This window comes from Acipenser ruthenus, chromosome 27, assembly GCF_902713425.1.
Source record: "Acipenser ruthenus chromosome 27, fAciRut3.2 maternal haplotype, whole genome shotgun sequence".
Classification (NCBI taxonomy): Eukaryota; Metazoa; Chordata; class Actinopteri; order Acipenseriformes; family Acipenseridae; genus Acipenser; species Acipenser ruthenus.
The window spans coordinates 22,638,466-22,655,387 of record NC_081215.1 but is presented as its reverse complement, the minus strand read 5'-3'; the positions used below and the strand labels follow the sequence as shown (position 1 = coordinate 22,655,387).

Sequence of the window (16,922 nt, the reverse complement as noted above, 5' to 3'; positions counted from 1 at the left end):
CAGTATTATCCACGCTTTAATAAATAACAAATCTTTAACACATAATCGTTTAATATTTTATGTGCACCATTTCTATCCAGGATGTCTATATCTTATGGGTGTACACCAGAATTAAAACAGACATTTAAATTGGGATCTGGCAAAAACAGTACATTCCAGGATTTCTATTAATATGTATTTGTTCAGTTTTAATCATTTTAGTTCTGCCTCCAGATAAAAAAAAATAAAAAATAAAAAAAACATTTTTAGAATGTACTGTTTGTAATACATACTGGTATAAAACATTGACAATTATATATATATATATATATATATATATATATATATATATATATATATATATATATATAGTTTTATTTGTTAAAAAGCAACACAGTTAAAACATAATTTTATAAAATCCTAAACTTAGCATGCTGATACGTAATGGAAAATCTGTTAGTCGTCTCGAAGAATGCGCCCATTTGGACTCTCTTGTAGACTACCACATTTTTCCAGAGGCCATAACTAGGAGGGGAAAAAGAAAAACAATGTTGCATCAAGTACAGAACTAAACAGTGACATCTGTGCATTATACATATTGTGTTATGATTAAATTCTTAACAAAAATTATACATTTAATTAGTATAATTTAAGTCAATAAACTAGCTTCACAATTATTTATTTAATTCATTTTATGACCAAGATGTTGAGCAGAAATGTTCACACGTAATCTGTACCTTAAAGCAAACTCGACCCCTTATGAGGGCGTAGGGAACTGGACCATAACTTCTTGAATCTGTAGAGTTCTTGAGGTTATCACCCTCTAACCATACATGTCCTTTTGGAACCTACAAAATGTAATTAACACAAAGTTATAATTAACACTTTTTTTTTTTGAAAACTTATTTTGGGATATATATATGTATATATATATATATTTATATTGTGTATGAAAATAGGATAACGTCCACACTTGGGTGATCTTACAAAAAAAAAAAAAAAAATAATGCACAGTTTAACAGTTTCACACAATGAAGTCACATGTGGCTTCTCCACCGTTTGGTTAAAAAAACTCCAGTTAATGACACCTTTTTTTTTTCTTTTCATATGAAGATATAAGAGGTTAGAGCAATGGGACAGGGTCATGAATGTATTAGACTTCAAACAGGGTCATTAGGCTGTTCACTAATATCTGTCCTCTTGCAGCAGTAACAGCATGAGCAGGGCAGCCACGCACTCATCAACGTGCTGGGGTCTGCACCAAGGCTAGACCTGCCAGTAGGCCCGCAACAGACCAAACCGTAATTAACTGTGACATCAATTACGAGTAATCTCATCACTTTATGAGAGTGGGCTTGTCAAAGCTCTAATTAAGCCCACAATTTGCTATATGTGCAAGCAGGATCAACAACACAATATATTGCAATAAGGGCCATCATGAACCACAAGTAGTCTATTTTCATGTTGTGTAACTTTTAACTTCAACAGCCCTTAAATGACATGTACCTCTTAACTGACGTTAGTAAAGCACATTATTTTCAAGTGCCATAGGTGAAAGGCTAGCATTATAAACAACATTAAATGGGGAATGTGTATTTAAATCAATGTTGCTTGCTTGCTTTCAAACAAATGGTATGCAGAATATTCCTGATTTTTCTTGCAATCAAATTCTGGGCAAAATGACTCCCCAGCAACCATTACCTTACCCAACATATCTTTTAAATGACTAAAGAAGCATCTTCTAATTTAATAATTCTTGCCTTTACCCTGAATACACTTTAAAACAGGAATATGTTGGCTGCCGCCATTGAAACTGCACTAAAATGAATTCTAGCTGCCTGTCATCTGCTGGAACACAGGCACCAGCTGTAGGCTCCGTACACAGATCTAAACTATAGGTAAACAGGGATGCAGTGTCCAAACAAATACCTGACAAGTGCTTGCGAAATGTTTGTTCTGCTGTTGCTACCATGTAGTTTCTTTCTAAATTTGAATCACTGAATGGATTGTAAGTCATTTTTGCAGCAACATAGAAGCTAATTACAAGACCAGGGGTAAACAACATTGGCTTTTCCAGTCCATTCCATTGTTGCAAGGTCTTGTGCTAACCAGTCCCTTAATTATTTAATTGATCCTTTGCTAGATAAAAAAAAAAAAAAAAAAAATTTAAAATTGTAAGGTAATGGAATGGAATAGCCACGGTTGCCAATTTCCTGTAGAAGAACAACAATACAAGATAACCATCAAACATGGCAGCCATAATTGTTATGTGTGAAGGTCACTAGTTCCTGGATTAAGAACAGCTACTCTACCCAATGCCAACAATTATTTTCCTGTATTAGACTAGGAAACTGAAGTACAGTATTAAAAATATCATTGTCCGAAAAGTTATACATTGTTGATTCATGCCAAATGTGTAGGTGTGTGTTTTTTAAGCATTATTTTTCAAATATATTTTCCCTTTTGGAATTGGCAAGCACAATCACTTCAGTCAAGCTAAAACAGATTATCGTGTGGTTTACATTTCAATAGGACCTGAAACCTGATAGCCAGACAAACTGGCACAGGAACAGTACAAGTTAAATATGCTGACCTCCTTGCAAGTTCACAGGTATCTCAAGTCTCCGAAAGTGAAACCGACATTACATGGAAAAAAAAAAAAAAAAAAAACAGTCTTAAAGCAGCCTTTTCTCCCATTTAATTCAAATACTTTTTTTTTTCTCCTTGTACTCTGACAAAACTTAATCTCAATGCTGGACAAAAGAATAAAGCCCCCCTTCCCTTTTTCATATCCCCAACCCAGGTCTTTGAAATGGCTTCCTACTTTGGTACATGGCCACAAATGTAATTGCCTCATAGTCTGCGGGTGTTCAGTTAACAAAAGAAGGTTTTTAGAATAAACCACAGGTGTTACTTTACTTGATTAAAACGAAAGATGATGAAAGACTCTAAACATTGAATGAATAAGAGACTAAATTATAATGAATTTTATGTCTCATTAGTTTAATGACAGCTAATTAGAGAGGACCATGTGACCTCGGTTTTACTACTGCATGTTTCACTATTACTTGTTTGTGAGTTAAATATATTGTCTGAAACATAAGCAACAGTATCCAGAAGGGGTGTCAAGTTTAAAAGCAAAGTGTAAAAAGCCTTTGGTGTAGCTGTGGCAACCTGCAGCTGCCTCATTACTCCTGGAAACAATGAAAGTTTCAATGATCAAAGTTGCTTGCTTTTTTTTTTTTTTTTTTTCCAGAATCGTGTCATTGTTTTGTCCTAATTAACCCCACAATCAAGGGGCCATGCCCAATTGAAAATGATGGTATGGATAAGCTAGTGCTAAGGGCCTGCTAACATTACAGTGTCAATAGTCTTAACCATCAGTTTTAAGGGTGTAGAACATGCTGAAGAACACCATACCCAAACAGTTATACAACTCAAAAGAGTGTTTGAGTAAAACCAAGTTCATGTTTAATGGTGCACTTGATTTGTTTTGTAAAGCACTGTTGGCAGATGTTGTCCCTGCCTCCTATCAAGCAGGCAAAGACGGCAGACTGACATCACAATTATATCCAAACTCCCTGGCTAGGAGGAACTGGACATACCATGCTATTGTATGGATTGTAGGCAGGTGTGTCACTTAAATGGTAAATTCATGTAGGAATAACAAAAAAGAATAAAAGAAAAAAAAAGAAACTTAACATTCTCTCCTAGCAGTTGGCTGGCAGGTTTAGGACAGGCAAATAAAGGGCATGATACGTGTCGTTCTAAAACTGTAAGTGTACATGTGAGTCTACTGAAAACTGTTTGTAAAAAGATACAGTATTTGGACACAAAAAAATAATCGAAAGTTGCCTGTGCAGCTTCAAAACAAATGTGAAATTAACCCAATAAAGGAGGTTAAGGGTCACCAACCCTCATTGGTGAGGCTAGATACTGTGGAGAGCTGTGCAGCACTCTCCTCTGTAAACACCACCTTGCAGATAACTGCTGGAAAGGTTAACAGCTCAAAAGTGTGGCCGGCCCGTGTTATCTGTAAACATGATGCTCGTGTGTGTGTTGTGACACTTATCTTTACATTTACGTTTGCCATAGAAATCCAGGATAAATGAGTATAGTCACCCCTGCAATGAACTCCATTTCAGCACAAGAGTAAACACATTTCTCCTCCGCTGGCTGTGGCCAGGGCATTAGCAGTGTGCTGCGATTGATTGTGGGGACAGCGTTGCTGAGAAATGGATGCGTAGCTCAGGCTTTAATCACTGTGACTGACAGGAAGCCAATTCCTTATTTACAGACCTAAGAGGTATTAAGTGACATTATCAGGTGCTGTTTCTGTTTAAGTAACGAAAGGGCTTAGTGTATCAGCGCTGTTTGATACAGAATTTGTTTTAATCTGATGACTTCTGAACAGAGGAGATTAAAATTAGCAGAAGCTTGGGCAGCTGAGAACATACTGTACAGCCAGATCTCCATGCTGAAGTAAATGGTTTTAACACAAAGGCAAATAAATGCATCTTGTTTGGAAAAAGGTTTGCCAAATTTATTCAACAATTAAATATGGATAGCTAGACAGATTGTATTGATAATCTTACGCATCAGATCTTTTTTTCAATAAACACTATTAAGTACTACCGGAAGTCACTTACTCAAGGACTACTCCAATTAATATACTGATGTTTAAACTTGCTTTTAGTAAAGAGCTACAGCTATAAAAGCAGCTCAATTACAATACTGTCTAAAATTGAAATAGGTACCAAAACAAATTCCAGTTTCCATTTATTAACTCCTACTCCTCTTCTAAACAATTAAAAAAAGAACAAAAGTTAAAAACCGAAACATCAACAGTAATAAAGAAGCCACATGATATAATTGCATTACTCACGTAGGTGTGTGTCTTAAAAATATCAGATGGACTGCTTGTGCAGACTTTGTCTCCTTCTAATCCAATTACTCTTTTACAGATATTCATCTTTGGATCACTTGGACTTTTTGCAATTACAATGTCTCCCCTGAGGAAAATTCAAACATTGTTAATTTGATGCAAAAGACAAAAGACCACTCAATCTTGCATACAACTGTATTTTCTCTATGCACCTGAAGGATAGTTAAACGTTAACATTACTGATGTGCTAAAAAAACAAAAACAATAACATTATAATTGTTAATTTTAAAACGTACCACCATATATAGATAGATAGATAGATAGATAGATAGATAGATAGATAGATAGATAGATAGATAGATATTCTACTAATTTCAAGAAAAATGTAAAACAAAAGATTTTATCAAAACTCTTTGGTATCGAGAGGCCATTGATAGCTAAAAAAAAAAAAAAAAAAAAACGTTATCCCGTTAAAACTTACTTTTCAATTCGATAAAAATGACGACTTAACCTTTCTGAAAAAACGACATCATAGTTTGTGATTGTGGGCTGCATGGAAGGTCCAGAACACTGTAATAAATAGTACATTATCACCCAAACACAAAATACAAACACTAACTGCAGAATAGTAATGGAAATTAGAGTACTTTGAGGTTATCAAAGGTAGAGAACTTTACAATAATGGTATAATATCCCCCATAACATCTAGTAGACAGGAACCTTACTTCACAGTAAACTTTGCTGGGGGAGGTTATGCTAGATTCATTGCAGGCATCTCAAAGACCTTTATCTGCAGTGCCAACTTGATCAACTGATCAATATTTCAGAAACCAACTTATAAAACCTGCAAATGGGTTCATATTTTAAGAATACAGTACGTTTTGTTTAGTACGTTTTGTCTATCTTGTAGTGAAAAATAATTAAAAAAAAAATAAAAATACCGTTACAAGTTCACCAATGTATTCAAAAGCACAGTGGGCGATGCAACCATATTGAATAGTATATCCAACGAAGCCCAAAGTCTTTCCAACAGCCCTTCGTATCATGGCAAAACCTAAAGAAAATACAAATAAATAAAAACTGTAACTGTAATGTATCACGCTCTACATAAAAATATATATTAACATTCTGGTGATCTATTCTGTCGTTATTTTTGACACCATATGTCGACATTTTCATGTAAATTATTTAAAGGATCAACATCAGAACAAAAAAGCTTCTAAACACACTGCCAGTTTACATTAGGTGTCTGTGCTGAACAAGTAACATGGTTATTTACTGGGATACTGTAAGAGCCTCATTAAATCCAATTTATCTTAACCTCTGTGCATAATTCAGTTTTTAGCTGGGTCAGATGTACAGCATTATTGGAAATGGAAAAATGGCACCAATCTAAAGAAGAAATGACTAGCTGAAACTAAAAACAAAATACTAAATGGATTCTGTAGATAGCAATATTAAAAGTGTTCACAAAACGCTATCAACTGCTCAAACTGAAAAGTTGCACCACAATAGTCTTGCTACCCAGGAAAAACACTTCCTTGCATTATAATCCAAAATCAGCTTTAACACAAAGCAGAGATTTCCAATGCAAGTCAATGTGAACCTCTTATTAAACCAACCCTAGATAACCCTTTCTACACTTGCCAGATGTTGACATAAACAATATATGTCATTTGTAGCCCTGCAAAACAGTGCCCTCTTGTATAATCAATCAATCAATCAATCAATCAATCAATCAATCAATCAATCAATTTGTATATGTACAGCATTGATATTGTAGGTGACAAGTCATCACTGCTAAATACCAGACTCAGTTTACAAACATCTGTGATCAGTTATGGTTTCATTCACGCAAACAAACTTAATAATCAATGTTTGTTAAATTTAAAGGAATAGGGGGGAAAAGATTATTAAGTAACTTTAAACACACATCCTTCTTAATGAGTTGACCTCTGTATTCAGATATAATCAATAGTCACCACACCAAATGTCACTATTACAGCATATGCTTAGGTAGAAATTTAAAAAGTATCTATGTAGGGAAACTGAGTTATAGGCAACACACCTCATTAAATAAGGCTACACTTGCAAGAATTCAACGACTTTAATATCCCATAATAAATGTAGTATTCTATAGCCCTTGTAGATTCAAATGTTAAAACCTGCTGCTCCAGCTAAGAGCTGTGTGTCACCATATTAACTTCTGGCTGTCACTGTAGAGATGTTCTTACTCTATGATGGTTAGTGATGAGTTTGTGAATAGTATAAAAGATACTCAACAAATTCAGCTAGAATTCTTACAAATACATGAGAAAATATGATCATAATATAAGATGGGTATCACATGAAGCTTGTCCTTCAAAATCTTGTTTCAATTGTCTTTAAGCATATGATACCGATTTAAAAAATAAATAAATAAACAATAGTCTTAACTGCTTCAGCAGATGGCTACTTCTCCAAGAACCTTGATGACAGAATTTAGGGGTTTTCTATTTACAGATGGTGCAATACTAAAACCCTTTTCTATTTGCACAACTTATTTTGGATTTAAGCTCCAGCTGCCACTTCACAAAACTATTAATTTATTCAAGTACACTAAAGTAAAATTGCTGTTCCTCAGAAGCAATGTTGCTCTGATAATAAAATGAATAGGAAACAATGCTTTAGAACAATTTGTATGTCAGTCATTTCATAATGAATTCTGAGCTTTCTTCACATCATTTCTGTTGATAGCATTAATCATGGCAAGCAGTGCGGAAATCACTTTGAGCTTTATGAATGACATCCCAGAAATGGGAAAGGATTAGTTCTCAGTCGCTGCCAGTTATAGCACCAGGTGGCTTTTTTTGCAGTGAAGGTGTTACCAATAATCCCATTACGCTGGCACAAATCTCACAGACATCAAAATTATCACCAAGGTTCCTTTTCATCCCATCTCTTTCCAAATGATTGGAAGTCGCTTCACCTGAAAGAAGTCAAATCTGCAGGCAGCTGCTGTTTTAGCAGCCAGTCGACACACCGAGAATGCCAATCTTGATCCAATTTCGCCGTGCTGGTGGCCCCTTATTCCCTGTCCAATAATACATCTGTTAGAAAATCCTACAGCTACAAATCAAGTTTAATCCTAGCAAGGACCTCATGTTGGTCTTGTCTTCCAAACATGCACAGGGTTTGCTGTCTATCTCTGGCAGCGTCTGGGGAATGCCCTCAAATCCCAGATCTGCTTAGAAGAATGGGGCAGGGATCATGAAACATGACCCCAGAACCTTGATATGACTATATTCTGACCCTTGGGCATTCATTCTAGGTGAAGATTAGAACTTTGCATAATAAGATTACACAGCAAGTGAATGATATCAAGGGACAATCCATATGCAGCCGCCTGGTTTTCAATAGAGTCTGAGCTCCATAATATGCAACACAGAAGCAAGAGAGCTTACTCTTTCTGCTAGAATTAAATTTGATTCACTTAAATTAATTGGCCATTCCCAGCCTCAGAATATCCTATCAGATCTCTTTTACCGACAGCTCTTATGTAGTTAGAACAAATGTTATGTTCTCTTTATTCTCCAGCTCCATTGCAGGATCAGTCTATAATTGAAATGCACATACGATTATATTATAGTAAGAAATTAACACCTTGTCCCCACTAATCCTGGATTATAAATGATTGTGTAGATAGTAAAACAAAGAAATTAATGTAGAAATCTTGCTTAGCTTAACCGTCTGTGACCTGTGCAGCCACAGACATATCCATTCCAAAATCCACAGTTCCACACAATGAACAGCAACCAAGACAAAATACAATGGAGTGAAAGATATCTAGGTTAAATAAATACAAATAATAAAACCAAGTAATCTTATTGATAACAGAGTTATACTTTTAGTACTAAACTACTAACAGTAAACAAAATTAGCTAATTGATTAAATATATATTTTTAAGAACACTCCAAAAGGGATCATTTATAAATAGTTTCAAGATTGAAAATGTACGTGCGTTCAGAACCGAATAATTTTATTAAAATACATTTCAACCTTATTTCAACCCAGTATATCTTATGGTATATTGTAGTCAACATGATTTTAAATGAATAAATTACGTAATACAATATTTGATTAAATAGCCTACACATACTCCAAAGATACAATCTGGAAGTAGAGAGATGCTATAACCAATAGTTAATATTGAATATTAATTGGCTTTATTAAAAATATTACTGGTCCCCCTTTTATTGTGCAGATAATCTTTTAGTTCTTGACTTTTTTTAAATATAAACTGCTCCACCCTGGCACCTTTGCTGTAGGTCGCGTGGTCTGATTACAGCTAGACTATTGGAGTTAGTTTGAACTACAACGCAAGAATTAATTAAATACCAAATATCATCTGCAGTGGTGTTTTTAATTACTGCGTGCATATCCCAATAAAATACAAGAAAAGTGAAGCAAAACCTTGTCAAATATAGCCCAAGAACAGTATAAAAACAGCACTCAGATGCAAAAGACAGCATTACTTTCTTTAAACATTTTATCACAATGCTTTAAACTAATATATATATATATATATATATATATATATATATATATATATATATATATATATATATATATATATATATACACACATAATGTGTTGCTTTAAACTATATATATATACATAATATGTATACGTACATATATATATATATACATACATAATTTGATGTATATCAGACTATATGTAAAAGCGCAATGTAGTTAATATATTGGTTGCATTTAACTTTAAGCTAACATTCTTGATCACACATTTCCTTCCATTTCATTTCTCCTATATTTACTGCCTGACACCAAGAACCAATCCGTTCTTATCAACGAATTAGTGGGGAGATAAACATCTTCAGTCAATCCCTAGACATTTGAATCTATTATATCCCTAGACCTCTGAATCCATGATCAAATCAGTTTTAAATATGGCAAGTCTATTTGAAAACAAAAGCAGATTAAAAAAAACAAAAACCTTTCAAAAGCTTGCTAGAAACTTGTTCTCATTAATATTATAAATTAGAAAAACATGGAATGAAGACGCCAGGCTGCTGTGTAGCTAAGAAGATTACAAAAAACCCCTATGTTATATATGATAATACACCACAATCCCACATGGGAGCTTGAAATAAACTTGACTATCACTGTAGTGTGGGAAATGTCCTTATGATCTCTGATTTCTACAGAGCAGAAGGCAACCAAGTAAGATTCTGATTATTCCTTTTATGCTGCTCATTTTTTTTTTTTTTAATATGGGATAAAAGTGTTTACATCCTCTACGGAATCAATGAGGTTTTGCTGAATTATCAGCACCATAATTAAACCCTTCAATTGGTTTAAAACACTCCAATTCTGTGGTATAAAACAGGCAACTCCAGAATTTAATTTACGCATTAATAATTGTGGAAATGCATGAGGGTTGAGAGATACTGTATGAGATCGGTACAGCCCATTCACTGTACATTAGTGCTCCATGCATTGTAGACTATTGCTTTCCTTTCGCGATTGCATAAATAAACTGCATAAATAAACTGCATAACTATTCCTAAGACAATCTCGTTTCCTTTCTGCTTGCTATTATACTTGTTGCTTATAACTCCCTTGTGCAAAAAAAAAAAAAATACTTATGTAGGAAAACCCAAACAGTTTGCAATGTTATGTCTATCAGCTTATGAGGTACATTCAGGTATCAATAAATAGCAAGGACCTGCAACTTCACTCTAAAACAATGTACAGTATACTTTGTAAAATAGCATACACTCACCTACAACTCATTTCACATACTGACAATTTGCAGTTTTCTCAATGGAAAAAAACAAGCTGACCCAGTCATATTCTTTCAACACAGTGCAGTGTTGTAAATATATTCTATGGCAGAATAAATTACAGTACCGGTAAATACATGACCTATCTCATTTGTTCTTGCCAATAAAATACACCTGAATAGGGATCAATATTATTTACCACAATGTCCTTGCTACAAGAAGCTGCAAGCTGATGGGAGACAGACAGGGGTGTTCTTTAATTGGTTCACTGAACACATGTGAGCAAAGTTATGAGCATGCAAGTACTCAGATGGGTATTAGCCATTAGACTTGCACATTCTTGTTATGTTCTATTGAATTTATGTACTTCTGCAGAATGTTACAATTTTAAAAAATCCACATCTACAAACAGAATTATATATAGGTCTATATTACACTACATATTTCATGACATCAATCTGTTAAAATCAAGTTCCTTACAAAGGGCACTTGGAGAGGAAAAAACCCTGTTCTACTGCGATGGCCTTTGCAACCCCATGCTGGGATATACTCTGCTAAAGCTCCCCAATGCTTTTTCAGGAAAATCTAGTTTCTATCCTTGCTTGTGTTAATGCAGAATACAAAGATCAAGACCTATGGCCCTGATAAAATGTATCTTTTCATTTGAAAGATGCCTGAGCTGAAGGTATGGTCTACCTCCCACAGCCTGAATTCTCTAGATTAAACATTCTATAAGGTTGTTGGTTATTAGCCTCAATACGCTAGAGATTCAAGCCCATCCTATTGTTGCCAGAGAAGAGAAAATAAAGTAATCTTCTTTGCAATCATAATCCAGACCCATGCGGTGTGGTGCTTATGAGCATTTCAAGAAGCAAACTACCTTGTTTCAGCTCTCAGCATGGCTTCAGCAGGGAGCCTGGTCACATGACTACAGACCCTACCTAGTCAGGTGACTCAGCAGCTAATCTGATTTAGTGACTATAAAACTAAATTGGCAAATTCAAATGCCATTGCATTCCAGCCCTGATCGGCAAAGAAGCTTTGCAGTATAATGGCAGATGCCAGTTTGAAGAGTATAGACATGAATGTCATTGATGACAATGCTTTTATTTATTTATTTATTTTATTATCCAACACAAAAAAATCTAAAGATCTGGATTACTAATGTATCTGATAAGGAAGCTGTCATACATTTAAAAAAAAACAATCATATTTAATACTTCTTCTATGATGAGCACAATATGTTTGCTCAGTTAAAGCCTATTATTAAATACTCAGAGAGACCATGTGAGAGATTATGACACTGGAACAGTGTACTAGGAAGAGCAACCAAGCTTCACAAATTCTTTATTATCACTCCTTTAACTTGCATTGTGGCACAGTGTTGGACCGCCCTGCTAGTTTGGGGTACTTGGGGGTGGTATGTTTGTTGCCTGTTATACTGCACCTCTAGCTTACCAAATACTGTACCTTGTTAACCCTGAATTGAGAACTGTCTGAAACAAATGATTATAATGAGCAAGCTGTCTTACAAGAGCCTTGGTACCTCAAAATGTTATACATTTTTTACGAATGATGAGCGACTGGGGGTGGGACATGTACTGCTTGGTCACCCCCCTGAATATATACATAATAAAGCATTTCCCAATGCATGACTGGAGGACATATTTTGATTTGTTCTTTATTTTACCCCCAAAATTGTGTTTTTGAAAAGACAGGTACAGCAGTCACAAGTCATACCTGTATCAGTTAACAGTACAGAAACCCATTTTGAGGTCACTGTGCACCCAGCAATTCAGCATTGGTAGTAAATGGTAACACTTGTGCATTGTCTTCTATATTAAATCTTTTTATCTGGATGCTGTGCATGTCAGACACGTTGAGGTGTTATCAAAATGATAAGCTAATTTGTGTAAATCCTATAAACAAGTTGTAATCAAAGTCTCACTGTAAAAAAAAAATGGCAAGTTACTAGTGTCCATCATTAGGCGACTTGAAAAGAATATGTACAGCCTACTTATGATCAGCAACCACTTGTTACATGCCACTGCACATGGCACAGTAGCTCCTGTTGAGAGGTTTTATGATAGCATTAGAACGACCCTGACAAGGGTGCTCATTCAACTATGACTAGCTCTCACCCTACAAATTACTGAACTGGCCCCAAATTATATTAAAAACTTTCACTTTAATCATTAAAATCCCAATAATTATGTTCTGTACTACAGTACTGAGAAAAAAAAATGCTGTTCTGGTATTGCTTGCTACTTTTCAAGATTTAATTCTGGGACCAAGGCTTTTGAAAAGTACTGTACTAGTAGGCTCTAATGAGTTGTAATGCCAACTGCTACTTCTAATTGTGTCCATGCCAACTTTACTTACTCAATCATTTAACCGTTTCTGGGACATGAAGGGAGCGATTTAAAAACAAAACGTAAACTACGGGACAAAACAATTTGATTAAAACAACAATTTAAAATGTAGTTATTGTTCCCGATGCACAATAAAATAACATTTTAAATACTAACTTTATTACCGTGACATACTTGCAGTCTGAAAACGCATACAGTAACTGTGACCCCTTGATAAATAACAACAGCGAGCAGCGGTACATATAAAAAAGAAAAACATATTATAACAAACTCACTTTGTTTTCGTTAATAAACTTAACCAGCTACGATATTTAACTACATGTATAAGTTATTTGTATGTCTATGCTGAATAATACCATTAAGTAATTTCACCGACTGCAGTACTTACTGTACATGTCAAATTTCACCTCCTCACAGCAACAACATAGCCGAACTGCTCAAACCAATAACAATGTATCTGATTGGCTAGCCACTCTTTAACCTCTCTTTCTGATTGGCCCTTTGTATTTCTCAGGTTTCTCTTCCTGTCAACACAGAAATAAACATGGCGATCCCCATACGGACCACGACGAGAGCCGGTGTGAATGTAAATACTAGCACAAGAGCTAATGCAACTAGCTTCCAGAAGAAATCCCGCAGTAAACTCGTCTCCATCCCAGGGACAAGACCGTCTGTTCAAAACGGGCAGCTTCTAGTGTCTACCGGGGTCACTTAATTGTGATAGGTTGGTTTGGAAATATACTGTGATGTGTGATTCACTGGCATAGTCTGTGTGTTGTCATTTGTTTTGTTCATTTTAAATTATGACGTATTGCATTAGTGTCAGTACACTGGTATATGATCGCAGTTACTCCTGAAAACCCACCTTGTTGTTGCGATAAAATGCTGGACATAGTTTTCTGTTTCTGTTATAAAGTACGATATGGCTTTTCAGTTCATACATCGCCCCCGACTTTATTGTTACCCATACCAACAATGCCCCCCAAAATAAAAACATCAGTGCTGTAGGTGTTACAGGTCTTTGTTGATTGCAGAATATTGAAATAAAGTACAAAGTATACATTTCCTCCAATAGGATTCTGCTTTAAAAGTAAAGACATGCAAACATCAGTGGTTTACTGTGTTGACATTTTTTCTTTTTCCTTTATGTATATATATATATATATATATATATATATATATATATATATATATATATATATATATATAGGAGGTGGATTAGCTGTTGAAACTCTACTGCTTATTGGTAAGTAGTGTTATTACTGCACACAGTTCGCTAGGATGTTTCCCACTTTAGTTCAAAGGCTTATATTTAAGGTGACCAGATTTTTAAGTCCATAAACTGGGACAGTCTGGAAATATTGTGAATAACTTCCAACTTCCAAGCGACGGGGGAAGCTCTAGGGTTTTTATTTTCACTTTGGCAATGTTTGATCTAATATCATATTGAAAGTGAATGCTGAGACTCGTGGTGATATTCAGAGTGGAGTCTTTTACTTTCAAAAAAGTATAGTTATTACATAACACAGTAGCAATTCAATAATATAAAATTCAGAGATTCTATTTTATTGCTGATTACTGCTGCACATCTAGTCCCTTTTCTGCTTAAGAAACTGCATCCCTTTGATTTCCACTTTCCATCTTGCTCTATCTATATCTCTATCTCTATGCTGTCCTCCAGTGTCCAGTCTGCAAACCAGGCCTTTCCTGTATGAAAGCATTACATATCTCAATTTATTAAATAGTTACTCCATAGACTCTAACATTGAATTTATTACTAATTAATATGACATGGTGTTAAATATCCTATCTTGACTGTGAGCAATAAATGAAACCCATTAATCATTTTTTTCTGAGTTTTGTTTAGAAGCTGCCCTGATTGCAGAAACAGGAATTTCCTTCTGAAGTAGTTACGTATGATAAATAATAATCTATGTAGGCAAACTCTTTAAGTTTCTTTGGTTCTTACCTCGTTGAGTTAAAAAGGTCTGATCAGTAACCATATATCTGCATTTTCTGTTGAACTAGTTAGTCTTTTAGTTTTTGTTAATTATATTGTATTTAAAAAATGCAGGCTGTGGAAAGATGCACATTCTTGTGCACTGTAATTTTCAAGGCAGACAATCTTGCTTATGAATTGATGTATACATTGTCAAATCAGTATGGTTACTATTTTACATCTGTACTGTTATGTCTGTCTTAATAAAGTTACTTTAAAATGACAACCTCTGTTGATTTCTTGTATCACTTAACTGATATTGATCGCAGAGTTACACATACCTGTAATATGTTTAAAAAAACATTAGCTGTCTTTAGTATTCCCTTACACTACCATTACTTCCACCAGTCTACAAATGAGTTCCTTTGGATAATTAGGTGCTCGTTTTATCTGCTCACATTATACTGGTTAATTTAATCATGTAATGGCAGATTCAGGTGTTATTTACATTGTCTCCTGTGGTGTGGAATGTTGGTGCAGGGAGGATAGCTGACACTGGTTGGTCTGCTCTTTCCTGCATTTTCAAATTATGTGCCAATGGGAACCATTCAAAGTATCAGAGTATTCTTTCATATTGAAAATATATTAGTGAATAAGTAAGTAATGTATTATCCAAAACTTCCAGCACTCTATTGTAAAATCTGATTAAACTTAAAATGTTTTAGAGAAGTAGAGAAACTTTTTTTAACAGTCAACGTAAGAATGAAATGCACATTGTTGTGGAAGGTAAAGAAACAGTTTGTATCAAAATGTTAAAGTGCTTGCTGGCTATCGGGAAGATACAGGGTTAAACACTAACATTAGCATTGCAAAGTTTTAAACTGATACCAATATAACATATGCTATATTAAAAATAATGACAAATGCTGTAGTGAACTAATCTTGGCTGCACACATGTTCTACATACAGTATAAAGAGGTAAATTACCTAGCTGCATGGATTTATTGTAATTACCTAGAAATTATTGTTTACTGATCATTAATTTGAATAGTCCTGCAGGATTTGCTTCAGATTTTTAGGTACAGTGGTCTTGTTTCCAAAGCATTAGCTAGAATGTTAGTTCAGTCTTAACTATTTCATAACATAAATAGTTTCCCATTACCTGAGAGAAGGAGGAGCAGTACGTGACAACACTGCGTGTCCTTGGGGTAGTAATCTGTGCTAAAAATGGCTTTTGTTTCAATGTCCTTTATTCGTAGGTTTCATTGATTGGGAACTCTCAAGGATTATATACTAATGCTAACCCTTCCATATAATAAATTGTAGTGTGGATAATTGAATCAAGTAATAACAGACTCTGGTTGTGGTAAGCCGTTTGTTTACAGAAGTCTTGTTGGGTTTAATGTTTTTGTGAAGGGATCTCATCTCTCACAAGGAGAATTTAACTCTAAAAGGACATTGTTCTCTAGAAAAAACAGAAATACACACTTTATGTCAGTTAAACTGCAGGATCTTTTAATTTTTTTTTTTAGCATTGAAAACGACAACATTGTATCGCACAATCAGATGGTATATGGTGAGGAGAAACTTGTATTTGCTTGGGTACACACAAGTGAAACAAATGGGTTTACCCCTTGACTTTAATTGCTTCTCTGACCCTTGGAACAGTTAACAGAAAGGTATTTTGAGATCAAATGTATGCATACTAGTATATGTTCTCTATATGTGCATTCAAAATCTGCTGTGTTAGACCTCAGGTGCACTCCAGAGCTATCTTGCATCATTCAGTGTAAACTGTTCTTAAATGTTTAAATTATGCCTAATTTTCTCTTAGGCAAAAACTGGGCCCATTATTTGTAGTTATTTTCTTGTGTCAAATTAGGTGCTCATCTTTAGTACTTGATGCACATTATCTTGAGTAATTTAACCATATAATTGTCCATGCAGTGCTATTAAACTG

The 16,922-nt window shown here is 34.7% G+C and overlaps 1 protein-coding gene across 3 annotated transcripts; it reads right to left on the bottom strand.

Annotated features, from left to right (window-relative positions):
* Positions 1-33: 33 nt before the first annotated feature.
* LOC117431969 (mitochondrial inner membrane protease subunit 1) lies at positions 34-13,495 on the bottom strand. 3 transcript variants are annotated; one of them, XM_059001990.1, is made up of 7 exons: positions 13,412-13,475; positions 7,833-7,937; positions 5,806-5,918; positions 5,346-5,434; positions 4,865-4,991; positions 717-827; positions 34-504 (listed from the first exon to the last, which is right to left on the bottom strand). In XM_059001990.1, the coding sequence occupies exons 3-7, from the start codon at positions 5,908-5,910 to the stop codon at positions 436-438; spliced, it is 501 nt and encodes a 166-aa protein (XP_058857973.1). In that variant the 5' UTR covers positions 5,911-5,918; positions 7,833-7,937; positions 13,412-13,475; the 3' UTR covers positions 34-435. The 3 variants fall into 3 exon arrangements, with proteins under 3 accessions (XP_058857973.1, XP_033909189.1, XP_058857974.1); XM_034053298.3 differs by lacking the exon at positions 7,833-7,937 and having other exon boundaries at positions 13,412-13,495; XM_059001991.1 differs by lacking the exons at positions 7,833-7,937; positions 13,412-13,475 and adding an exon at positions 13,299-13,317.
* Between the last annotated feature and the right edge of the window lie 3,427 nt (positions 13,496-16,922).